General features: G+C 59.4%; 1 protein-coding gene across 1 annotated transcript in view; it reads right to left on the bottom strand.

Moving 5' to 3' along the window:
• MPPED1 (metallophosphoesterase domain containing 1) overlaps positions 1-25,788 on the bottom strand; it is a 61,659-nt gene that overhangs the window by 2,735 nt on the left and 33,136 nt on the right. Inside the window, exons 3-5 of the mRNA XM_042990887.1 lie at positions 21,356-21,581; positions 2,588-2,703; positions 678-791 (exon numbers count right to left, since the gene is read on the bottom strand). Coding sequence (XP_042846821.1) covers positions 678-791; positions 2,588-2,703; positions 21,356-21,581 — 456 coding nt within the window. The remainder of the gene's footprint in view (positions 1-677; positions 792-2,587; positions 2,704-21,355; positions 21,582-25,788) is intronic.

The raw sequence follows: 25,788 nt of genomic DNA, 5'->3' as shown, positions 1-25,788 counted from the left end.
GGGGGGGGGTGGACAGGGAGGCCTTGGACAGGTGGGACGAGGGCTCGAGAGGAACAAAAGGAGGGGTCTGCCCAGCTGGTAACTCGGATGCCGTGCGTAGGGTGCGGGCGTGCGGGCAGCCGGGGCTGGGGCTGACCTCACCCGTCACCTCACGGCCGCCCGTCAAGGTGAAGTGGCCGTCCCCCGCCATCCCAACGATGTGGACACGACGCGTGCCCCCAGCCCCCCCCACCGGGGACAGAGCCAGAACGCCACGTCCATGTGTGGGGGGGACGAGGGGGGCGCCAGAGCGCCTCAGGCGAGCAGGTGGCCCTCCACAGGCTCTAGGGACGTAGGCGACAGGACCGGGCCGCCAGCCTGAGGGTGCGCACAGCGCACCTGCCGAACCTGACCCGTCCTCCGTGCCCCATCCGACGGCCGCTCCTCCCGAGAGCCCGTGACCCCGAGACTTCGCGGGCTGGAGGCGGGGGCTCCCGGTCAGCAAACTCACCCCTAAGTCCCGCCAGATTTTGCAACCGTCTTCCCCTCATGCAAACATCTCGGCGGGAGCCAGCATGTTGGCACAGCGCGCGTCAGCAAGGGCTGAGACGGGGAGGAGGTGACGGGGCTGCAGGGGGATGAGGCGGCCCCTGGAAAGGGCCGGCGAGGGGCCCCCCCCTCCCCCACCCCCCACCGACCTTCGTGGATGTGGCCGAAGACGTGCAGCCGCGGCTGGACGCGCCTCTGCACCGTGTTGAGCAGCTCCACGCAGCCCACCCTCTGCATCTTCTTGGGGACCCAGTCCAGGAAGCCTGAGCGAGGAGACAACGGGAGGGCGATGACGGGGCCCGGAGGCCGGCCCCCCCCCCGCCCCCGCCCCACTACAACTCCCGCCCCCAGCGGCCTCAAGGGCGGCATCCACCCATTACAGAGATGAGCAAACCGAGGCCTGAAAGGGACGGGTGAGGCCCCAGGGCACACACACCACCCCCCCCCCACCCCGGCTGGCAGCGGGGCAGCACCAGGAGTGGGGTTTCCACGTCGGAACCTTCCCGAACAAACATCACAGACTCACGAGCGTGAACCCCATTCCGCACGGCGTGGCCCACGCCGCCAGCCTCCCGGAGCCGCCCCATATGGCGGCCGCTTATTATCCTCACATGGCTACACAAACGAAGAATAATTAATGACTCCAAGCGAGCGGCTCGGGTCCTTCTCGGCCCCTCGGCCCCTCGCTGTCAGGGTGGGGGAGACGGGTTTGCGCCTGCTGGGGAGGGGAAGGGGGATCCTCCGAGTCCCCAATCAGGAAGGCGGCAACTGGCAACTGACACTGCCCGGGGGATAACGGAGGGAGGGAGGGAGGGAGGGAGACAGACAGAGAAAGGGAAAGGAAGGGAGGGAGGGAAGGAGAGAGAGGCAAGGAGAGAAAGGGAGAGGGAGACAGAGAGAAAGAGAGAGACAGAGACAGAGGGAGGGAGACAAGGGTGCCTCCGGCCTGGCCATTCTGTGCCCCTCTACCCGGCAGCCTGCAGGCCCTGGTAAGCGAGCACCGCCCAGGCTGGCCCGCTGTCCAGCGTCGCCCGCCCCATCCAGCGTCACCTGCCCCGGCCCCACACACTGCAGGGGTGATGGCAGGTTCTTTGGAGGCGGCGGGAGGAAGAGGAGGCCGGTAGCGGCCGGACTGCTGGGAGTTTGGACAGCATTCTAAGGACTAGGGGAGCTATGGAGGGCTGTGGAGGGATAGCACGGCATAGCTGCCGATTCAGAGAACCCCCTCCTGCTGCTGTGAGGAGACTGGAGCGGAAGGGACAAGACTCCGGGGCTGGGGGACCAGCGAGGAGGTCGTGGCAGTCATCAAAGAGACAGAAGACGCTGGCCTGGACCCGGGGTGGGGGGGGACGGCAGTGGTGGAGAGGAGAGGAAGGAGCTGTAGAGGTGGAATCGGAGGGGCGTGCAGACAGACAGGAAGTGTGTGTGAGGAAAGGGGGACGGGAGGCCTGAGAGAGCCCCTCGTGGGGCAGCCAGAGGGGGCCCAGAGGTGGTTAGCAGACTAACACAGGGCCGGACGAGTGGGTGAGTGGTGACATCAGCTCGGACCAGGGTGGTGGCAGTGGGGGCCGGGAGGGGAGCTGTGGAGGGTGGAACCCACAGGCCCTGGAGACCGTGGGGGTGGGTGGGGGTGAGGCCCCCCAGGTGTCTGATGGGGTGGGAGGTGCACAGGACGAAGCCTAGAGAGCGACCTTGAAGGTATCCGGCCCCCAGGATCCAGGCCTGGAGAGTCAAGGCCCCAGCCCTGCCTTTTGACCTCCCTAAGCTCCAATGAGCCCCATGCGTAAAACGGGCAGCGATCTGACCTCCCTGAGTGGCCGTGAGGAGTCACGAGGTAACAAGTGGAACCCCCAGCACATAGTAGGTGCTTGGGAAATAAGGGGGGCGCTGGGGGCAGTTGTCCCCAGCGCCACGGCAGCTCAGACTCAGAACAGAGCTCACCCGGGATTCCTCTCGACAGGCCCGACAGATCCCTGATCTCGGCGCCCAGGCCGGGCCACACCCCGGCCCTCTGCGTCCGCTGGCCAGGCCAGCCGAGGAGGCGACAGCTGACTCTTACCCAGTGGTGGTCCGTGGGTTATCAGGATGTCTACGCCTTCGGGGATGAGGTTCCATTTCTCAAGCAGCGCTTGGCCTCGCGGGAGGTTAAAGCCCCAGCCGTAAAACCAGGGCTGCCTACGGAAGAAGAACAGGCAGTTCGGAGGGGACCAGTGAGCGCGTGGGGCGATCACGGGAAGGGGAAGCAGGCCACAGCTCCCAAGAACCTTCGGGGCTGGCCCGATGCCAGAAACCCAAAGTAAAGATGGGTATCGCCTGTACTTAGCCAGAATCCTGACCAACTTGTGGGCCGTGAGATATCCCGAGCATTCTCTTCCCTTTTCCCTTCCTTCAACACAGTTTCTGGTTTTCTACGATGAATAAATATTATTTATATCATTTTTATTTATTTATTTTTAACGTTTATTTCTTTTTGGGACAGAGAGAGACAGAGCATGAACGGGGGAGGGTCAGAGAGAGAGGGAGACACAGAATCCGAAGCAGGCTCCAGGCTCTGAGCGGTCAGCACAGAGCCCGACTCGGGGATAGAACTCACGGACCGCGAGATCGTGACCTGAGCCGAAGTCGGCCGCTTAACCGACTGAGCCACCCAGGCGCCCCTATTTATATCATTTTTAAAAACGAGAGTTTAAAAAGAACCAGCTTCTGCCAAAGGCCCCTCTTGTTCCAAGCCCTTCCGAGGAAATTTCACAGAGAACGCACTCACCTACCCCTCCCCGGGAAAATGCTCTCCCGACCACCCCCCCCCCCACAGTTGGGGCAGAGGGAGACTCAACCCAGAGAGAATGGGTTCCAAGTGGAGGACGCTCGTTCCTGCTTTCCCCTGAAGCTCCCAGCCAGGCTGAGTCCATCCCAGCTCTAAGGACAAGGCCAGAGGGACCTAGGCCAACGAATGGAATCTCAAGGTCACGCGTAGACTGAGCGATACAAGTCATTCCCTTGGGTTGGCTCCACAGTGAACATGTAACCTGGGTCCCTCCCCGTGGACCTAGGATACCGTCATCCCTGTGTATCAGTCAGTGAGCTCCTTGCCCTGGAAGCCGTCAGCAGCTATTAAGCTGTCCCAAAGGGAGACGGCTGGACCACAGGGCCCAGGGGAGCCCGCCAGATCAAAGTCACACCAGACACCCCCCATACCTCTGCGCTTCTCAATTACATGGGCCAACAGGAAGCCATTTGATTGGGTTTTCATTTCTAACAAAAGCATCCCTGCTAAGAAACATCCCTTAAGCATTAAGTCGTTATAAGTTCCCACGTGAGCATAGCCTTTTGGTGTTTACAAAGCCGTCAGCATCACCACAGTTACGGGGCCGAATCGTGTCCTCCAAAAACATATGTTGAAGTATTAACCCCCAGCACCTGAGAATATGGGGCTCTATTCAGAAATAGGGTCCTTGCAGATATCATCAAGTTCAGATGAGGTGACACCAGATTAGGGCGTGCCCCTCGTCGGATGACGGGCGCCCTTACAAGGTCATGTGAAAACAGAGACACAGAGAGAAAAGGGCCGTCGACAACGGGCTTAGAGATTAGAGCGACGTTGTCTCCAAGCGAAGGAGTGCCGAGTACCCCGAGCCACCACCAGAAGCTGGGAGATCCTTCCTCAGGACTCTCGAAAAGAACAAACCCCGGTGACACCTTGATCTCAGACTCCAGCCTCCGGACCGCGAGAGAGTAAATTCCTGTTGTTTTAAGCACCCTGCCGCCGCCACCTCCCCACCTGTTACCCCAGGGACTTTCGCACCCGCGGCAACGGTGGGCAGCCGGGTCTCCTCCTGTTTTACGGATGAGGAAACTGAGAAGAAGGGAGCAGGAAATAGAAACCGTCACCTGCGTTTCCTGGATACCTACTCTTTTTTTGGCCAGGTGCCATCTAAGCACATCACAGGGATGGTTTACCTGTCACAAGAACCCTGTGAATTAAGGACTAAAGACGATCCCCATTTTACAGATGAGAAACCAGAGGCTCAGAGAGGTGAGCTAGCCTGGGGATTTGGGCCCCAGCGTGTGCTGACTCCCGGGCTGGGCACCTCACTACCGCTCGCCCGGCCAGCACAGACCATTTAAGTCAGCAGCGGAGCTGGCCTTCTGACTTCCAAGTCTCTCCCGTGCCCAAAGCTGCCACTAAAATGCCTCTCACGGCCCACATGCCCTTCCACGGTGAGACTGAGGCCTCTGGCGGTTGACCCAACAGCTCTACCCTTTGGCAACCACCCGAAGCACCTCTCTGGAACCCTGGGGGTCTCAGAGAACACACTTTGAAAACCCTGATCTGCTCACGGCAGGTTCCGGACAAGGAGACTGAGGTTCGGTGAGGGGCGGTGAGGGGCCCGGGGGCCCAGGGTCACACAGCTCGTGAGTGGAGAAGTCATTGCTGAGCCGGATCGGACACTCTCTCCCCTCGGCCTTCAAAGCCCCGTCTATTCCATTCCTCCTCTTCCCTTGCACATCCGGGACCAGCCCAGGGGCAGGGAACAAACGGCGGGTTGACAAATGGTGTTGAGTGAGGCCTAAGTGAATAAATCAGTCTGTTAACAGCTGTCAAATAGGACTTTTCCTGTTGCCTTGGGATTGAAGCCGAAGCTTCAAAACTGGAAATGATGCCCCGTATCCAAAAGACAGCCCCCAGGTGCCACTCAGGAAAACCTACAAAAGTGGGCAGAACCTACCGGGCCACCATCGCCCCAAGCCCCTGCCAGCCCAAGTTTTGGCCTCGAAGGGAAGGGTTGTAGCTCCTGTCTTGTTCTGTAGGGGGAGCCAAGGAGGGTTCCTCATACCAAGAGATGAATGGGCCCCAGGAGAACCACCTGGACCGGTGGGGTCTGGGATCTGCACTCTGAGCCTAAGGAGGGATAGATGGTGAGAAGCAGGCACAGAGGGACTGGGTCCCCAGGTTTGGGCTGCCCAAGGGACCCCCAACCACCGGAAGCACCTGCCAGGTGACAAGACCAGGTGGCCGGGGCTGGGGAATAGCATCTGGGTGGGTTGGCCTTGGGGACAGTCCCCTCAGAAGACACCTCCTATCACTGGCACATCCACATAGGGCTGCCCTTGCACATCTGAACAAAGGTGAGAGCTCTCTCCACAGAAGATGCACCCCCGCACGCACACAATTTTATACCCAACTTCATGGCAACCTTGGGGTCAGACCGAGCTGAGTGACAATGGGCACACCTCTTACTACCTGTGTGACCATGGGCAAGTGACTCAACTTCTCTCTGGGCCTTAATTTCCCCATCTGGACACGGGAATAATAATACCATCTCAATAACGCTGGTGGGAGGAATAAACCAGTAAATCCACCCAAAGTGCTTCAAACAGCGTCTAGTTCAATGCATCACAGCCGCCATAATCACCCCCATCACCATCATCATCGTCCCCATCACTCTCACCATCATTGTTGTGGGCCCCTCCTGAAATCCATCCATGGAGCCTGCATGAAAAACCTTTGACCCAGGGCTGGGTTTTTCAAACGGCATTTTGATGGGTCCCAACATTTTTTTAAAAAAGAAAAGAAAACATCACAGAAAAAGGTACCTCCTAGCAGGGAAAGGATTCTTCAGTTAAATATATTTATATTTAAATAGACACCCACGGATGGATGTACTGAATCACAACGTAAAATACTTCTCCTACCACGGTTCCTGGTCAGAAACGGTTGACAGTCCCGCTCCAGGGGCCAGCCCAGGCTCCTGCCCTAATACGCTGAGCTCCTGGCTCCACAGTTTCTGAGGCCCTAGAACCCTGAGCGCACGCAAAGCCCCGCTTTGGCTGAGCCAGGGTTCAGGCACTGCAGGGAAGGCAGCAGCATTCTGGAAGCCACTCAGAAAGCCAAGCCTAGGGGTCCTCCCAGGAGCCCACAGCCCCGTCAGCCTCCGGGGAAAGGAGCAACGTGTTTCTGGTGCTGCCTTCCAAATACAGGATCCATTCTTCAAAACTCTAATCAAATATTTACAAGACGGGACGAGGCCTCCTCTGCATGGAGAGAAGGCATCTGTTAGTTCCTGTGAGCCACAGCAAGGGGTGGCTTTTTGAAAGAGACGCTTAGAAATCCATCAGAGACCCCGCAGACCCCCAGAAGCCAACCCACGCTTGCCTCCGCCTGCCCAGCTTCTCCTCGCCCAGCACCACGGAGCCTTCCCCTGGGGGTGGCGTCTCCCCATAGATGCACCTGCCGAGTTCTTGGAGATTCACCACCTCAAGTCCTGGGGTGGTGGAACCCACCCTGCCCCCGGGGACGCCCTGAGAGGCTGCTCAAGGCCCTGAGGTTGGCATCAGACATCCTTCCTGGTTCTGCCCCCGGGGCCGCTCACTTTACCTCTCCCAGCAGGACAATGATGCCTGTGTCCCCAGACGTTACCCCATGAGGGCAGGGGTGGGGGTCCTTCTTGTTCAGTGCTGGACCCCTGACACAGGGGGGGAGGAAAAGAAGAGAGGGAGGAGGTTTAAAAGGACGAAGTTGTACTTCCATTAGGAAAACGCTTTCTAAGTACCCAGGAGCCCTGTCAATGGGAAAAGGGGGTGTTTTAGCTGTTACCGAAATTTTAGGGGGAACAGGAAGGGTCAAATCACACAGGCAGACATCCACAGGAGACATTTCCCAGGACGGCCCATGGGTTGGGGAGCACCCTTGTGGGGCCAGGGGCTTTCTCCAGGGTGGCCAGGAGCAGGACCAGAGCACTTGGAGAGACAGCCTCTTCAGGGTGAGCGCCCTCCCCAGAGGCCTTAGACCAGCCCACGGGGCCCGGAAAACTCTCCAGCCCCTCCTGGATGACGTGCATTTGGGTTTCTGCCACGGGAAGAGGTGGTGCCAGTTCAAGGTGAAGTCAGCCCCAGATGGTCCATCGACCTCCTCCTCATCCGGTCAGGCCCCTTAGGGGCCAGAGGTGAAGCGCAAGGCTGCCCGGGTTTCCAGGCCGACGACAGGGCAGGCAGAGGCCCAAAGGCCTCCCGCCTAAGCAGCCGGGGTCCAGCACCCCCACCCGCCCCCGCTACTGGCCCACCCACATCGGGAGCAGCCAGTGGTCTGGGACTGCGAATGCCCGAGACAGGATCCCGGGACCCTGCAAAAGAACATTCCCCGTCTCCAGTGTGACCTAGCCCTGGGACCCAGCCTCGCCACGCGGAGGGCCAGGAACGCAGTGTCTGCACGCCTTCCAGGACACGTCCCAGACCCCAAGGAGGTCGGATGAATCAGAAACCCGACTGAGCGATGGGAAGCGGCTTTATGTCCTGAATTTCTGTCTTTCTGTTCTAAAGTAACCATTGGAATAATTTTCTTACAGAATGATAGTTGCCATGACAACCAGAGCAAATTTTCCTTTTCTGAAACAGATGTCTCATTTAGTTGAAAATTAGAATGTGAACAAACCCATGGGAAAAATTAATTCAAACTTTAACAGAGCGCTGAATACAATGTAATCTCTCAGAGGTTAACCCCTTAACAGCTTTTTTGTGCGCTTATGGTAACCTTCGAATCCAGTCTAATTAAGCCCGCTTAGCCAATATAAATGACCTCCTCGTGGCCAATCATTAAATGATTTCCCCCCCGAAGCGTGAATCCCGGGTCCCCGACGGCAGAAGGGAGGGGGACGGTGCTCGTCTAGAGCCGCTCCGCTTTGCCAGGTAAGGCGTGCAGCCCCCGGGCGGGGGTGTCCCCTGGGGCCATTCAGGTAGCCTGAGGGGTGGCCACCCATTTCCCAGGGATGCTGGGGTGTGTGGACAGAGGAGGCCCCAGGGTGCCCCGGAGTGGGGCTGGGCCCCGGGGCACACCCAGGCCAGGGTACGATGCCCAAGGGCAGGCATCGGGGGTTCCCTCGGCCAATGCCGAGGGGCGCTGCGGGGACCCCAAGAGGGCACCCACACCAGCACACCTCCAGGCGGGTTCCACGAGCCCCCAGTCCTCACACCCACTCTGGGAGGCAGCTGCCATCACTGTTCCATTTTACAGATGCAGAAACCGAGGTGTGGGGAGGAACAGAGACTTGCTCAGGGTTACCTGGTGACCAAGTGACGCAACCAGGGCTCAAACCCAGAGAGCGGATTCCAGAGCCTGGGCTCTCTGCCTTCAAGCCAGAATTATGCAAATAGGACCAGGAATCCTGCCTCCCCTTCCTCAGCAAACCCCTACTCTACCGGCCACTTCCCCATCTCAAATCAGCCAACCCTCAGGACAAAGTCCGGGGGGGCTCTCACTTTAAAGTCAAGGAAACAATGGCACAGAGAGGTTAAGAGGTGTGTCCGAGGACACACAGGAGGCAAGAGAGATTCCGGGGGTTCCTGGTTCCCGCCTCCTGTGCCCAATGGACGACTGGCCCAAAGAGGATCCTGCCGGGGTGCTCAGGCCACAGGTTCCCCCCTCTTCAATGGCAACTGCCTGCCTGTCCCTCTGAGCAGCTCCCAGTCTCCCCTGCCAGGTCCCAGCCCCACCCCTGGCCCTGCCAGGTCCCCTCTGAGCCTGGCTGGACAGAGAGGAAGTAGCCTGTGATTCTGGCCCTTGGTGCCCCACCTCTCAACTGTTCCCCTATGTGACTCCTCTACTCCAAAGCCTTCCATGGCTCCCTATGCCTGCAGGACAAGCCCAGACCTCACGGCCTGGCACACCGGCCCTTGGGCTCTGTCCCAGCCCACCTTTCGAACTGTCCTGCTCAGATTTCCTGTTGACCTCACCACTCGCCGGCCACAACAAGCCCCTCTGTTTCCTGAACACAGCCCAGCCTTGCCCCACCTCTGGGTTTTTGCACCTGCTGTTCCAGCCATCTGAAAGGCCCTTCCTAGCCTCACCTCAGAGTCCATGACCCATTATTTGTTCAGGCTTGGCTTAAAGGCCCCCTCTTCCAGGAGGCTTCCCCTGGTCACATCATCCCCCAAGCACAGGTGACCCTCCCTTCTCTGCGTGCCCTCATGGTGGCTCCCGCAGGGCAGGCCGAGGTCAAAATCCCTCCTGCCTGACAGATGGCAGAGCCCAGGCGGCCTCAAGGAGGGTTTGCTCCCGGGATGCAGGAATGAATGAATGTAGGATAGAATTAACAGCAGGTGCTCTATCTGGAAGGCAGGCAGGTGGGAAGAACCAAGCATCGGCCCCCTCTTCTGCTCACCCTCCCAATGGGAGCCCCGCCCCCCCCCCAGAGCCCCTGGAGTCCCGAAGCCCCGAGAGCTGCAGCAGAAACCAGCACGAGAACAGACAGCCTCCACTGGGCATCCCGCCTCCCATGACCTGCCCGGGAGGCTCATGTGCCCATTTCACAGATGAGGCCTCAGAGGTGAAGCAGGCTCAGTGTGCTCACACCCTCTGCTGCGTCCGACTCACCTCCTTTGGGGGAACCCCTGCCTCCCCAGGCCGCCCACTCCTGGGTTGGGGGTTGAGGACGGCTGCCCTGCCAGGTAGAGGGGACAGCCTGTCACAGTGGACCCCGCGGGGCCACACATTCTCACTGCCACCCCTCATGCTACGGAGGCAGAGGCTGCGGTCTGAGGAAGGCAGCGGCCCCACTCCCCACAGAGAGGAAGCTTCTGCCTTCTCTCAGAGACGGCCAGTATGGAGAGCATCTCAGATGAGGCTGCCCCGTGTCACTGTGCCCAAGTGCTGCCCGGGACACTCTCGGCACTCCAGGGAGGTTGTGCTCCCATTCGGCAGCAGGGGAAACCGAGGCTCAGAGGTCAGTGACACACCCGGGTTCCCCGAGAGGGTTCATGCTGACCCCTCACCCCACAGGCGGTCCCCTGACCCCTGGGGACATCCCACAGTGCGGGCTGCCGCTCCCACCTGCCCAGCTCTGATAGAGGGGTTGGCCTTTCTCCTCTGCCCTCCCCGAGGGCAAGGGCGGGGCTGAGGGAGCCACCTCGCAGCGGCAGGGGCAGCGGCTGCCAGCGAGGGGGCAGGGCCACGCGGGCTGGCAACACGTCCCCAAGGACTGTCAATCACACACCTTGCCCTGGCACACGGCAGTTACCGCAAGTCAGCAGCAAGATAAGTGGAACCGAAGAATGGGGTCCTTTGTCATTCCTAATTAATTTCCCCCACCCTTCGGAGGTGCGGACCATTCATCTTTTGTTTCGCTGGGACTCAGAAGGCAGACAATTCGTTTCAAACATTAATCTCCTGTAGAATCGTGCGCATACGTGTTGAGGGGCCCTCTGTAAAGAAAATAACAACACCGTGGAAGCGACAAAGATAAGGACGGGAAAGGGGCAAAGGAGGAATTCTGCGAGAGAGAGAGAGGAGCGGGGGTGCGTGTGTGCGTGCATGTGTGTGCGTGTGTGTGCGCGCATGTGTGTGCATGTGTGTGCGTGCGTGCGCGTGTGTGTGCGTGTGCGTGCATGCGTGTGTGCGCGTGTGTGTGTGTGCGTGTGTGCGTGAGTGGAGGCAGCACAGCATAGGACCAGGGACCATGAGGAATTTCTTCCCGACACCAGAGTTCGCCGGCTGCCTGTGGCATGTGGGGCTGGCGGCCGCCGGAATCCAGCGGAGGGAGGACACAGGACGTGAGCAGCAGCCGGACCCTCGGTGGCGGGCACGCCTGTGTCGGCTGGCTCCCGACCCCCTTCGCACTGTCACAGGCCGGCATCAGGCTCGGGTGGGGCTTGCGGCCAGTCCCAGGGGCCGGCGGGCCCCGTGGCTTCCACTGAGCACAGCCCGTCCCCGACCCGAGGGGGCAGGCGGGGCAATAGCACCGAGGTCGAGGTCACAGCGATGCCCCCGCAGCGGCTCTGCGTGCCGCCCTCATCCCGCCCTTGGCCGGCCCTGGGAGGGGAGAATCCTAGTCTGATTTCACAGAAGCAGGACCCGGAGCTCAGGGAGAACATGCCGGGCCCAGGGATCCAGGAAGCCCCGTCGGGGCTCTGCATCCGCCAGCGGGACGGGGCCAGGGGGCCAGGGCGGAAGGGAAGGAGCAGCTGACGAGGTTGCCTGCTGGCCGGTCCAGGCCGGTCACTCCCAAAGCTGACCAAGCCCACCTGCCTGGGCTGGACCCCCGAGCAGCTCCGCCTAGGGCTGAGATCTCGGGCCAGTTCCTCGGCTACCCAAGCCTCACCTTCCCCATCTGCAAAATGGGGATGAAAACAATCCTGACTCGCCCCGTTGCTAGGCAGGCGGAGCAGGCCCTGGGGAGCTTGCTGAGTGAGGGGTCTCAGGGGTCGTGCTGCAGAAGAGGGAGGAAAGCCGGGAGAGGAAGGCCACAGCCCCGTGCTAACACCACCTAGAAACACGAGACGAATTCTAAGAAACACAGCTTTAGGTACACAGAGAGCAGCAGCCTTTGAACCAGGGAAGGTGGGTCTTCCTGGCCCGGAAGTAACAAGCAGGAGGCCTCAGGGGCTTAAGGGGAGGGAGCTGGGCCTGCCACCCTCCCTCTGTAAAGCTGGGCCCCCAGAGGGCTTCGGGGGGCAGGCAGGGAAGTGCAGCAGAAAAGGCCACCCCGTGACCACACAGAGGCAGGACGATTCCACCAGATGGAAGATGCCCTTGACCCCCGGGCCAGGGCTTGTCCTCCAGCAGGCGGGCCCACACGGCTCAGGAAGCCCTCGGTCAAGAAGCAAAAGTAAACCATCCCCAGCCACGTGCATCCACAGACCGAGGCGGGCACACTTCTGTCTTATGGGCACCCCCAAACCAGGCTACACCCCCAAACTGGGCTGCCCGGGACGTCCCCGGGCAGAGCTTCATAGAACGCCAGTGTGCGATCCCACTGGCCAACGCCCCGAACAGCTTGGGCAATTATTAGAGGGAGACTAAAAAAATAAATAAATGTTTTTTTGAAAGATTGAAAAGGTTTTCTTAAGAGAAAGAGCAAAGCATTCTGGGTAAGCGGCTTGGAGCTGAGCCACAGCGGCACCTTCCCTGTGCCTTCCCCGGAGCGCGGTGGAGAGGGCACCAGTGGCAAACGGACTCCGAGGTGTTCCTGGGAAGGGCGGTGTCCCCGAAGTCGGGGGGGGGGGCCGTGGCCACGGGGCAGGGGGGCTTCCCTGTGCCCCCAGCAGCCTCTGGCTGCAGCCGGGCACAGCGGGCCATGGGCGACCACAGGCCTCAGGCCTGGAGGGTCCCAGGACCTCAACCACATCCTGGCGGGAGCCTCCGGGGCAAGGAAGAAGCCAGGACTTCACTATATTAGCCTCTATTCTTTTTTTCTCCAAAAGACTTATCTAATGAAGTTAAAAAAGAAACCTTTTAGCACCTCTCTGTACCCAGTTCTGGCGGTGGGGGGGGGGGGGGAACCATTCTCCGTCCGGGTGGAACCCGCCTCTCAGGCACTGGGGCACCCGAAGCAAGTCCCTTCCCTTCTTGGGTCTCAGCCTCCTCAGCTCTCCAGTGGGGACAAGGGTCCAGACCCCACTGACGGCTAAGACGGTTAGAAGCGGCTGAGCGCGGGACCTCCAAGGCAGCGGTGAGAACAGGTGCCATCGGGATCATCCACCAACAAGCGGACCTTTGCTCCTTAAAATGCCCAGACGGCTCAGTTCCTGCCCCCACCCCCCCCCCGGCGGCCTGTCCTGCACACACAGGGAGGGAAGGACATGGACGGTTCAGCCCCTGCCCGCACCCTGTCCCCCGGGGTGGCTCAGTGGGCAGCCCCTGGCTGTACAGGAAACCTTGATCTCTGGGCAATCCAGGCAGCGAGCTGTAGAGGGTTAGGGGGTGGGCGGGACCACCGTGTGCCGACTGCCTTCTCTGTGCCGAGCACTTTACACCCGTGACCTCCCAGAATCCCGAGAACAACGCCACAGGGGGTCTCCCCATGCTGTCATCTCACAGAAAGCCTGGATTCGGACCCCAGATCCCCCGGCCGGGACCCGCCCGGCAGCACGAGCGTTCGAGCGTGGCCCGGCGTGTAAAGACAGCCAGTCCCCCAGGCCCCTGGCTCCCTGGGAGAGGGGCAGGGCACCTGCCTGGAGGAGGCAGTGCCAGGCCGCCAAGCTGAGAACCAGGATCCGCGCCCAGACGCCCAGCAACGGCCGGCAGCCACTTCTCAAAGTTTAATGTCTCAGCAGGTTTACATTCCTTCTTTCAAAATACCAGAAGTAATTAGACCAGATGGACAAGCTGCATGCCAATTTCACTCCCTCCCGCGCTCCTCTTTTTTTTTTTTTTCAAATCAAGGCCGTTTTCAGTTAAATGAGAACAAAAAAATGTATCCAAGACCCATAAATGAATACGGTATGTATACAGAATTTTTTCCCAACGCTGAAGATTCTGTAACAGCTGAGTCCTACCTCTCTTCGGCGGTTGGTTCCCACCCCTTCCTCTAAGCCGGGCTGGTGAGGGCTCAGCGCAGAGTCTGTTCCCGAGGGGCCCCGACGTGGCTCCCCTGAGGCCTGGAAAGTCGCGGTGCCCCAGGGACAGCGGCCCAAACACACACAGCCCCGGCGAGACTCTGGACTGCGGGCCTCAGTGACGGAGCCTCTGCCGGGGTAGGGAGGGAACGGGGTGCGGCGGTGGGGGGGGCAGGGATCTGGCCTCCAGCCTGGGGGTAAGTTGAGAGACGGCATGGACAGGCCCTGATTTAGAGAGACCAGCATAGAGGAGGAGGAGGAGGGAGAGGGAGAGGAGGAAGGACGCTGCAGGCAAGGAGGCTGAGGATGCACTTGAAAGAGGCCCCAGAAGGACAGACGCCGGGACGCCACGCCAGGTCTGACTTTTAACTGAGTCCCCACGGCCCGTTATCTGTCACCTGTCCATCCATCCATCCATCCAACAAACATTTATTCTGCTAAGCCAGGCGAGGACCACCAAACAGAGATTCAGGTCTCTGTTCTCAGGAAGCCCCAAACGTTCCAGCAGGAAAGAAAACCGTCGCCAGAGTCATTACGACAGGGTGGCCCTGTCGTGGACGGTGCGGCCCTAAGTGGACGGAGGGAGCAGCAGAGGCCCACACACAGACCCCACACGTAAGGGGAAAGTGGCAGTACTGAGCCGGAGCAGAACGGGCGGAAAGGGCTACCCGGCAAAGCTTCCGGAAGACAATAGAGACGTATCTTCACGATTCCAGGGAGGCGGAGATTTCTCGAACAGAGCACGGAAAGCAAAACACCAATACGGCTGACGACACCAAAATTCAGAACTTCTGGCCATCTGAAGGCACCGCGAAGAGAGAGAAAATCACAGAGGAGGAAAAGCCACTTGTAACGTGTTACAGCTGACAAAGGGCTCCTGTTCGGAACCCCTGAAGAATCTCTACGAACCAATAAGAAAGAGACAGACAGCCCAATTATTTTTTTTTTTGTAAATGGGCAAAAGACGTGAGCACTTCTCAAAAGAAGAGATCCAAGGGTCTGACATAAGAGTCTCAGCCTCACTGGCCATCGGGGGACCGCGCGGGAAAGCCGGCCTGAGGCACCAGCACAGCAGAATGGACGTAATTTAATAAGCCCTTACAACACCGGGGCGCCCGGGGGGCTCCGTCCGTTCAGCGTCCGACTTCGGCTCGGGTCGTGATCTCGCAGTCCGTGGGTTCGAGCCCCGCGTCAAGCTCTGCCCTGACCGTCAAGAGCCTGCTCGGGATTCTCTCTCTCCCTCGCTCTCTGCCCCTCCCCCACTTGCGCTCATGCGCTCCCTCTCTCTTCCAAACTAAATAAATAAACTTAAAAATAAAGAAAGAAAACACAGCACGATATAATGCTGAGTGGAAAACAAGACACCACACAATGCCCAGTGTAGCAGCCCTTTCCACAAAGGACCAGACTATCTCAGGCCAGGGTGTTCATCGTGAACTTCAGATAAACAACAAAGAATTTCTTAGTGTAAGTATGTCCCAAAGATTGCATGGGACATACTCATAAATTATTCTGTCTGGCTCATCACCTGCTGCAGGTAATGGTGCCCTGTCATGGGGGGTGGGGGGCGCATCAAGGGCCGATGGGAACCTGAAGGCCAGCCTGGGGCCAGGGACGGCCTGGGTCAGCACGGGGTGTCAGCGGTTACGGACACCCCCCACCTCATCTGAGCTCCCAGAGGGCAGAGCCAGGCCTGGTCCATTTCGGGGTCCCCAGAGCCCTGCAGGGGGCTGGGCACATGACGGCCTTGTGGCCTTCAGGGTATGTGGCCCCACAAAAAATTGGAACGATTCTCTCTCCCAAGCACAGCATCTATCTCCTGGTGGCACCACTTAGAAGAAAAGCCGATCGCGGTGACCACGAGTTTGCTTTCTGTGTCCCCTTCCCAGCTGGTTCTGGAGAGTCCTCAATGTCAAGGCCAGCCTGGGCACACTGCCCTCCCTCCGAGTGCAGGACCAAGTGCAGAGCATGCCAGTACGTCCCTCTGCATGGGGATCATCAGTGCAGGCAGATGCGGGAGGGGCTGGGAGGATACCAGGCCCAAACACAGAGGGTCTGTGCTTGCACGCCCCTTGTGATGGGCAGCTCACCACTCAGGAAGGTCTCACCACCTCTCTTCTGGGTTCCTGCCTGCAGGATAGTCTTCCCTCGAGGATGACAGCCTGCCTTTTTCTCTGCCTTCTGTGCCCCCCCGTGCCTGCTAGGGTCACACTAAATAGGTCTGTGTCTCAACCTGGGTCAGCCTCGCCCACGTGCTTCCGACGCCTATGCTATGAGGTCCTCGTGGCTAGTGGTGCTTTATTCAGTCTCCGATCTCCCCGCTGGTATAACTAGGCATCTAAAGCTGGAGAGAACGTCTCCTTGTAGTGTCTGGGTGAGTCCGCACGTGAAGAGCAGGGAAAGGAAAGGAAAACCCGAACATCCGAATTTAGTAACAATTGCCACGAGATTTGCCTTGTGCCCAGGTGGTGGGGGCTGGGGGCTGAGCCTCGACAGACAGTTGGGAGGAGTCGGTGCATGAGCCCTGCACCAGGCAGAATCGGCCCCGGCCGTGAATAGCCTCCCAGGGACAGGTTCGTGCCGTTTCCCACGGTGCCCCTGGTGCAGTTGGGACCCCGAGGCTCGGAGAGGCGTGACTCCCCAGGTCAGACATGGAGCGAGAGGCAGAGCCTAGGGATGCGTCTGCCGTGTCTGGGCCCAGGGAATGAGCACTTGACTGACAGCCGGGCCTGCGCCTCTGAGCCCGGTCTCCCTTCCGGGACTCAGCTGTGATGTGCTGGGTCCCCATGGGTTGATAACACAGGGCGACAGGCAGAGGGAGCTGTGACTCACTGAGAGCTGAGCGCCCAGGGTGAGGGCCTCAGCTCTCCCACCGCGACCCACCCCCAGGCTGGAGGCCACGCTCCGCGCCCAGAACGCCCACGGCCCCTCAAGCTGTTCCCTCTGACCGTCACACCCTTCCCCGGCCCCCCACCCTCCGTGGCCACCTGTGCCTCTTCAGCCCCTGCCCCTCCCATGGGAAGCCTGCCCGGAGCCCAGCTCCCAGGCCCTGGCCCCCTGGCCTTTGCGGAATCAAGGACTTGGTGGCTGATGTGCCTCCCACGGGGGACACAAACCCCGTGAAGGCAAGAGCTGCACCCGTCTGGTTCCCAGCATGTCCCCGGGGCCCAGATCAGTGTGTGGCACTCAATAAAGCCCTGACAAATGAAGTAGGCAATTAACAGGTCACCCTGAGAGCATCAGTCGGGTGCCCTGGCCGCCATATCCTCACGGGGCCAATAAGGCGTAGGTGCATCAGAAGGCTTTTTGGAGAACCAAGGAACACACATAGAGCCCGTGGTTCTGGGCCTGGCACGTAGTAGGTGTTCATACGAGGACACCGAATGGCCTCTAACCTGGAGCAGAAAGAGCCCAACTAGGAGTCTAGACAACCAGTCATTATATAGACAGCCAGTCATTACAGACAAGCTGGGCAGGCCAGGTCCTCTATTTGCCCTTCTGTGAAATGGGATCATTAGAGTCCTGGCCCTGCCCTGGGGGTTGTTGAGGTATCAGCCAGAGGAGAGTTACCATCCCGGCCTCCACCCCAGGGGCTCCCGGGTAACAGTAATTACAACCAACCTCCAGGGCCTCGCTCTGGGCCAGGCCTTCCTCTGGATGGGCCCACACAGACCTCACAACTGCCTGTAACGTGGGTGGTGCCATTTCCCCACTCTACAGAGGGACCAGAGAGGTTAAGGCACTTGCCCAAAGTCACACAGCTACATAGTCACGGTGCCCCGATCTGAACGGCCTTTCCCTTACCAACCAACTGCCCGGCCACTGCTGCTGCTATGATTCCCGCCACCGGCTCCCAGCCCCAGATGGGGCCCACGGGAAACCAGGGCAGCTGCTAGAACGCCAGCTCCCAGCCTGCACGGGGAGCACAGAGGAGGTACCATTTAGCCCTCAGCATCGAGGGCTGTGAAACAGCACCCCAAAGAGTCTGGTGGAGCCCAGCACAGAACGGGGCTCAGAGACATGGCTCCTCTCCTGCCTCCTCCACCTGTGGAAACCCCACTTCAAATCCCCCCTCCCACAGGGAGCCCTCCTGGATTTCACCAAGGCCTCCTTGGGTCCCTTCTCTGTCCTGCGCCCCTCCCACTCCCACAGACAGTCAGGACGACAGGTAAGGACGTCAAGGAGAAAGCAGTAAGGCCCCAGGAGAACCAGAACTAAAGAGTCTAGAACTGTCCGTGCTGGAAGTCACAAAAGCCAAACGCAGGAACCACTGGCGGCCCAAGCACAGAGCACTCGCACCAACCGCTGGCCTCACTCTGGCCTCGGGAGCACCAGGATTTGGCCTCCAGCTGGCACAGGGGACCACGGGGCCCTGGCCCTGGCCCTCCACTCACCCATGAGCCCTAAGAGCAGGCTGCCAAAGGGGTTCTTCAGTGCCCAGCCCTGGGGGTGCACACAGCTGCTCTGGGGGGAAGTGGGTGGGCGCTGGGTGACACCGGCCAGTCCCCACCCCCTGCCTGTCCTCCGTCCCACCTACTGGCTTCTGGCCAAGCGGTGTCGGAAGGTTGGCCTCTGGAGCAAAGAACAGCAATGGTGTCTCCGTTCGCGGAGAGCTTGATGGTGCGGGCACCAGGCCCGGCTGGACCCCCCGACACCTTCACGACCACCCTCTGCAGGAGGTGTGCTGCCACTCCCGTTTTGCAGGGAAGGGAAGTGGGGCACAGAGAGGTTAAGTGACTTGCCCAGGGTCACACAGCCCATCAAGGGTGAGGCCCAGGTTTCAGCCCAGGCAGTCTGGTTCCAAAGCCACACTATTAATTCCTACAGAACATGACATTTTTAAGAAGGGGTGTGTGTGTATGCGGGTGTGTAGGGGCAAGGGGGTGTGGGAAACACGGGGCACAGAGATGCTGTCCAGATTGGCTGGTCTGGTACCTGAAGGCCTTCCCATTGGCCCTCCTGACTCCCTCGCGGGCCTCCCGCTCCAGTCCTTCTGCCGTGCCCAGCCAGACTTCTTCTCCAAGTCTGGGCTCTGTCGGCCTGCCAGGCAGATTCAGCCACCTCCCCTCTGCTCCTGTCCTGGGCACTGAGCTCACCACGTCCTCCAGTGCCCCAGCAGTCCTCATCTGAGACCTCAGAGGCTGCGGGGAGCTCATGGAGACCGACCGCGGACACGGTGAGGACCAGAGAGATGACAGCAGGCACCTCCTGGGGCTCAGGGATGGTAGGACAGCCACATGATCCCTCTGCCCCACGAGGAGGCCTTGGCAGGACGGGACAAGGTCCTAAACCCACCTGCAGCCTCTGGCTACCAGGTGTCACGGTGTGGCGTCCAGCAGGCAGCCCAGGGGTTTCCCAGACACTGTGTTGGTAGCAGCTCTCCCTGAAGTCCCTGCACCCTACAGTCCCCGTGTGCCCCCAGATCGTCCCTCAGCCTCCCTGCGTGTACTACTCTGACGGCTTCGGGCCCTGTTACCCCTCCATAACTGGGGAGGCCCTTCTCCTCCCTCATAACTCAGGTCACCTCACCTCCTCCAAGCAGCCTTCTGGGATCATGCCACACTTTCAAGGACATGTGGTCTCTCTCCACCGTGTATGGTACCCTCCTCACCCTGCCGGCACTTGGCACCCTGTGGCTATTGCCAGCTGGGCCTCTAGGGAACACTTGATCTGTCCACCTGTAGAATGGGGACAGTGAATCGGTCCTCTCAGGGCTGAGTACGAATTAGAAACAATGCTTATGAGACTTTAGCCCAGGGACCAGCTAACAGAATTTGCTCAGGAATGATTTGTTGCTGCCACTACCACCATCCCCATCATCACCACTATAACGGCCATCCCCATCGTCATCACCACCATCAATATGACCATCATCACCATCATCACCACCATCAACATGACCATCATCACCATCATCACCACCATCAACATCACCACCATCATCAACATGACCATCATCATCACCACCATCACCATCACCATCCCCATCATCACCACTATAACAGCCATCCCCATCGTCATCACCACCATCAACATGACCATCATCCCCATCATCACCACCATCACCATCATCACCAGCATCATCACCATCAGCAGCACCACCATCACCATCACCATCCCCATCCCCGTCATCACCACTATAACGGCCATCCCTATCATCATCACCACCATCATCAACATGACCATCACCCTCATCACCATCATCACCACCATCATCACCATCACCTTCATCCCCATCATCACCACCATCAACATGACCATCATCCCCATCATCATCACCACGATCAACATGACCCATCACCATCATCATCACCATCATCACCATGACCTTCATCACCATCATCACGACCATCATCATCACCACCATCATCACCATGACCATCATCACCATCATCACCACCATCACCATCATCACCACCATCATCAACATGATCATCATCATCACCACCATCACCACCATCATCACCATCATCACCATCATCACCATCACCATCACCATCCCCATCATCACCACTATAACGGCCATCCCCATCATCATCACCACCATCAACATGACCATCATCCCCATCATCATCACCATCATCACCATGACCTTCATCACCATCATCACCACCATCATCACCATCACCATCACCACCATCACCATCCCCATCACCACCACTATAACGGCCATCCCCATCATCATCACCACCATCAACATGACCATCATCCCCATCCCCATCACCACCATCACCATCACCATCACCATCACCATCATCACCACTATAACGGCCATCCCCATCATCATCACCACCATCATCAACATGACCATCACCACCATCATTATCACCAGGGCCCCGATGGACCCACAGACCATACACAGAAGAGTCACAACTTGTTCTCACCTTGATCCCCACCAAGACAGGGATGAGGCCTGATTGTTCTGCATGCCCGGCAGAGGGTAAGGGTCTGATGTGGACTTGTGATTAAAACGACACAGTACACCAGGTCTCTGGCCTTCCACGAAAATTCCAGCTGCCTTTCCTCGGCCTGGCTGATCAATCGTCCCCCCTCACCTATGCCTCTTGTCAGGGGACATGGCGATAGGGAGGCTCCTGGCATATAGAATGATGGTTGAAAGCATGGGTTCTGGAACCGGAGTGCCAGCTTTGCCCCCTCCCTAGCTGTGTGACACTTGGCAAGGTCCTCACCCTCTCTGTGCCTCACACTCTCACCTGGAAAACGGGGTTGATGACGGTACCCACCTGTATGTGAGACAGTACCGCACGGAGGACAGAGCTGATACGACTACCTGCCAGCTAGATACGGGGAAACCGAGGCTCAGAGAGCAGCCGTGACCTGCCAGGGGTCACACAGCGGGTGAGGGGAGAGCCCAGGTCCATTGCCCAGCAGGGATCCGGGGCTCCCCGGTGCTTGTCCGCGCCCCACCTCCCTCCGCGTGTTCAGCCTCAGCTCCTCCAGCGCCCCCAGCCGAGGTCGGGAAGGCGCCCGGCGCACTCACCACGGGGAGCCGTAGATCCGGAAGCCCCGCACGGTGACCTCCGAGTCCTGCAGGTAGATGCAGTTGGTCAGGAGGGACTGCACGTTCTCGTAGTTCTCTGGCTTCAGCTTCGACACGGACGGGAAGTAGTAAAAGTCCTGCTTGATGAGGTCAGCCATGAACTCCTGGTCAAAGGTCAGCTCGTGGTTGCCAGCAATCACGATCTTGTACTCGTAGGGCAGGCTCCCTGCAGAGGCGGACGCAGACAGACACACAGCACATCGCTGTCGGCCTTCTGAAAGCCACGACAAGGCCCGGGGAGGGGGGGGGGCAGCGGGGAGGGACAGACGACGGCCACCGGCGTCCCGGGCAGAGCAGCTCCGGCCGCACGCTCCCAGCGGGTGCCCTCGGATCAGCCCCATCATCATCCCTGCAGCCCGTCCGCCCAGGCGGCCGTTAGGGGACAGGCCACCAGACCCCAGGCCGGCGGGAGGGGCCTGCGCAGCTTCCTCCAGGCCTCTGAGCTGCAGCGTGCCTCGCCCCACGCTCGGGACTTGCCCGCCTCTGTTTTCTGTGTCTGGGAGACTTTTCCCCGGACAGGAGACCCTGACCTGGACCCCCAGGCCTACGCCCCCAGCCTCACTGTCCCAGGGCCCACCATGAAGTCCAAGTGCAACCAAAACAAAGCTGGCTACGCGTAGCATACATTGAACCAGTAACAGGGTCCTTCTGGCCTCGCTCGGTGCAGAAGCCCAGGCAGAAGCCCACGCCATACCTCCTGCCTGTCCTCTGGGGCCCCACCTGGCAGATGCCCTAAGCAGGTGTGGGGGCTGCCTCCCAGATGCTTCCAGCGCAGCTGCCCCCCCAACCAGCACAACCCCGTGGACTCAGTAAACCGCCACCCACCCCCAGCCCCGACCGCTCCCCAGAGCCAGCCTGGCCCCAAGCTCGGGGGGCCCCTGACTCCCCATCTCCCACCAGCCACAGCGACAACAGGGGCACTAAGCTTTACCATCACCTGTGTCAGCAAAAGAGTCACTTCACTTGTCCCGAATTCCTCAGCATAAATGACTAGCTCACGTGATCCCAGAGGGTCGCTGGAGCACATACATTGTGCCAGGCACCCACCACGTCCATGGTGCCGATGCAGAAACTGAGGCGCAGGGGACACCCGGGTGCGGTGGTGTGGAGGACGTGTGGCCTGGGGGTGGCAGAGCTGGACTCTGAGCCAGCCCCGCGTGGCCCCTGACACTTTCCACCTGCTTGGGGAGAGCCCAGGAGAGCGCCCCAACAAGCCCAGGTCACAGAGCTGTGTCCCAGCACACCGAAGGCCACGGCCACGCCTCTGGCTCTGGCCTTCTGTCCTGGCGCCCCAAGGTGATGTGAAAGGGCACCCTCCCAGGGGTCCTCAACCCCCCCCCCCCGGCTCCTGGCACACGGAGAAGACTGTCTGGCTGGTGGAGACCCCCCCCCTCACAGTGCATCTTCTCTGATCCCGGGTGACCGTGACCCCCACAAGAGCAGACACAGGGTAAAGTGCTTAGTTTTGGGGCCAGCTGACCTCGGCTCAAATCCCAGCTCCATCAACCATCATCTGAGCAAGTCACTTAACCTCTCTGAGCCTCAGTTTCCCCTCTGATCAAGGTGGGTGTGCCTGGGGAATGCCCCTTCCTGGGGGCTAAGGATCTCTGTGCCTCCCCCCCAGGCTCCACGGAGTTCCTTCCCTGTGACTGGCTCTCCAGGGGGGACCACAGTCCAGGAACAGCAGGGCCTTCCCCCCCTTGACTGTGACATGAAACTCTATGGCCTCTGCTGTCTGAGTGCTTTATCATGAACCCAATTCCAAAAAATGCCCCAAATCCTAAGGACTATTTGCCTTGAGAACTGACACCCACAATGTTGGATCACATGTGGTCGACCTGTGGTCAGACCCGACTTCCCATAGGCCTTTTAGGGAGAAGTGTGTCTGCCCAGGCCTGTGTGAGGTCCAGGAAGGGGCAGAGTGAGTCTCATGGCAAACGCTAAATCACCATCATAATGAACAATAACAATGTTTCAGGTACTGTACCTACAATTATTATATTCTAATCGCGAGGAAACAGAACAGTCCAGAACCCGGTTAGAAACTTCCTTCTCCACGTCCCCACCCCACCCCGGAAACTGGGACACACAAATCCTGTCTAGCCTTGAGCTCTGTGGCTGTTCGAAGGCCGCCCGATTCCCAGCACAGCCACGGGGGGCGGGAAGAGGGGAAGCCAGAAGTGTCTTCTGAAAAACTGGCAGAAAACCACAATCTGCTCACACTTCTCACCAGCCACCCCAGAATTCTTCACAAGCTTGAGAAAAGAGCGTTTTCTCCTCTTCGGTGTTTCTCAACTCGGGGAGGCCCCGAGACGATGACAGACCAGCTCTGTCACTAACCAGCTGTGTGCCTCAGTTTCCTCACCTGTACGGTGGGAAGAAGAATGCCGACCTCGCAAAACTGTTCTGGGATTTCAGAAGGGACGGAACAGAGATCACAACACAGGATACTCACATGATATTCACAGGCAGCTTTCCCGGGGCCAGAGTTTGCAGGCCAGACCTGCCCACAGACACATGTTGTTTGCCGTAACTTTTTTACCTGAATTTGTTGCCAACATAAAACACACACACACACACACACACACACACACACACCTTGAAAAATTCCCAGTAAAATGCCATTCTTTGTTTTCTAACAGTCGACCAATCGATTTGCACATTTCATGATCCTGGCCCAGTCAAATGCTGCGGATCTGTGCCTCCCTTAGGCAGGAAGTAGATGTCCGTTTGCCCCAGTCCCTACACTCAGCCCACGTCACTCATTGGAAGTCCTGCCCACTCCCGGCAGGCACCTGGCTTCTGGCCCTCTCCGCATCCCTGGAGACTTGCAGGGAACAGGCCTGGCCCTTGTCCCTCAGTGCCACCAGTCAGGCAGGGGACGGGCTCTCCAGGCCCTCTGCCTCCCCGCCTACTTTTATCACGGCCCACCCTGCTGGGCCGGCCCAGGGGTGCCGAGTATCTGCTTGTTCCCCAAAGCCGGAGAGCCCCAGGAGCACAGGAGTAGACGTGTTGGCCTCACTCCCCTCGTGCCCGGAGGGTCCCAGTAGAAGTCTGGCAAAGGAAGCACCACAGGGTGACAGGGAGCAGAGAACCTCGGTGGCCCTGCTCCAGCTGCCAGCAGGGAGGGAGGAGGTTCGCAGGGGCCTGAGCAGCTGGGGAAAGGCCGGTCCCTCTGATCCCCCGGAACCTTCCGAGATACACCCTGTAGCTACGGCTCCAAGGCCAAGAACCTGCCCAGGTCCCACAGCAGGTGAGCAGGGGAGGTGACACCGGGTGTCGGTCCAGCTGACCCCACACCTCTGGGTCAGCGGCTCCTGAGTCCTTCAAGGCCACCGGGCCGCAGAGTCAGCTGGGGGCCCTCACGGAGCCCCTCCCCACCCTGCAGTCGGGGGACAAGAGGTGGACTCAGCCTGCCGCCTTCAAGCTCGGATTCTCTACGTTTCCGCTTCACCTCACCCGTCCATCCCACCGTCCCACCTCGGCGTCGCCCCGGCCGGGGGAGCCCGAGCCACACTCACGTATTTATGTCATGTCTCCGACTTGGGGGTGTTCCAACTGCATGGTTTCATTTGTCTCCGCGGCTCCTGACTCCCGGGGATCGGGGAGTGAGCACGAAGCTGTCAGCTCTCCCCTCGTCCTCCCACCTCAGCAGAGGAGGGAACTGAGGCTTCTCCCCTCCCAGGGAAGAGTGGGTGGGAGATGGGGGGACAAGGCTCCTGTACACAAAGCCAGGTGGGGAAAGGAGCCACGAGAGGCTGCACGGTACCCTCAAATCCCGTCCGGGCTCTCCCTTCCCTGCAAAGCGGGCGCCGTGCCCCTCTGAGCTGGAGGCCCAGCCACAGACACATCTGTCTGGACGGCCACCTGAACCTGGCGATTCGCCAGCTGTGTATGACGTTCACAGACGCTCAAGTGTAGGTATCCCCATTTTGCATCTGGGAAGAGCCGGGCTCGGCGAGGTTGCCTAAGTTTACACAAATCAATAATAAAGTGACTGGTCACCACAGAGGATGCTGGACACGTGATAGACCCTGTGGCTCGGCCTCATCAAAACTCATCTTGACCCGGCCCCCCAAACTATCGTGCGCACTGCCTTCTCCAGATGGATCTGCTCTCTCGCTAGGGGAGCCAGAACCAAGGCTCTGGAACAGCCTGACCATCCTGGAGGAGTGTGGAGAAGTCCCCTCCTCTGTTCTGGAACTGCTACCTCTGTTGTTACAGCCTGAGGCTGCATTAGCTTTCAGGTGGTCACATCATCCTGCAGCTCTCACAACCTGACCGGATAAAACGCCCAATGACCAATCATGACAGGCTTTCTTGCGTGGCGTCAGCTCCCCGCTCTTTATCTGTGCAGTGAAGGAGGGGGGCGT

Source organism: Panthera tigris, chromosome B4 (genome assembly GCF_018350195.1).
Source record: "Panthera tigris isolate Pti1 chromosome B4, P.tigris_Pti1_mat1.1, whole genome shotgun sequence".
NCBI lineage: Eukaryota > Metazoa > Chordata > Mammalia > Carnivora > Felidae > Panthera > Panthera tigris.
The sequence above is the reverse complement of the archived record's forward strand: the minus strand, read 5'-3'. Positions and strand labels throughout refer to the sequence as shown.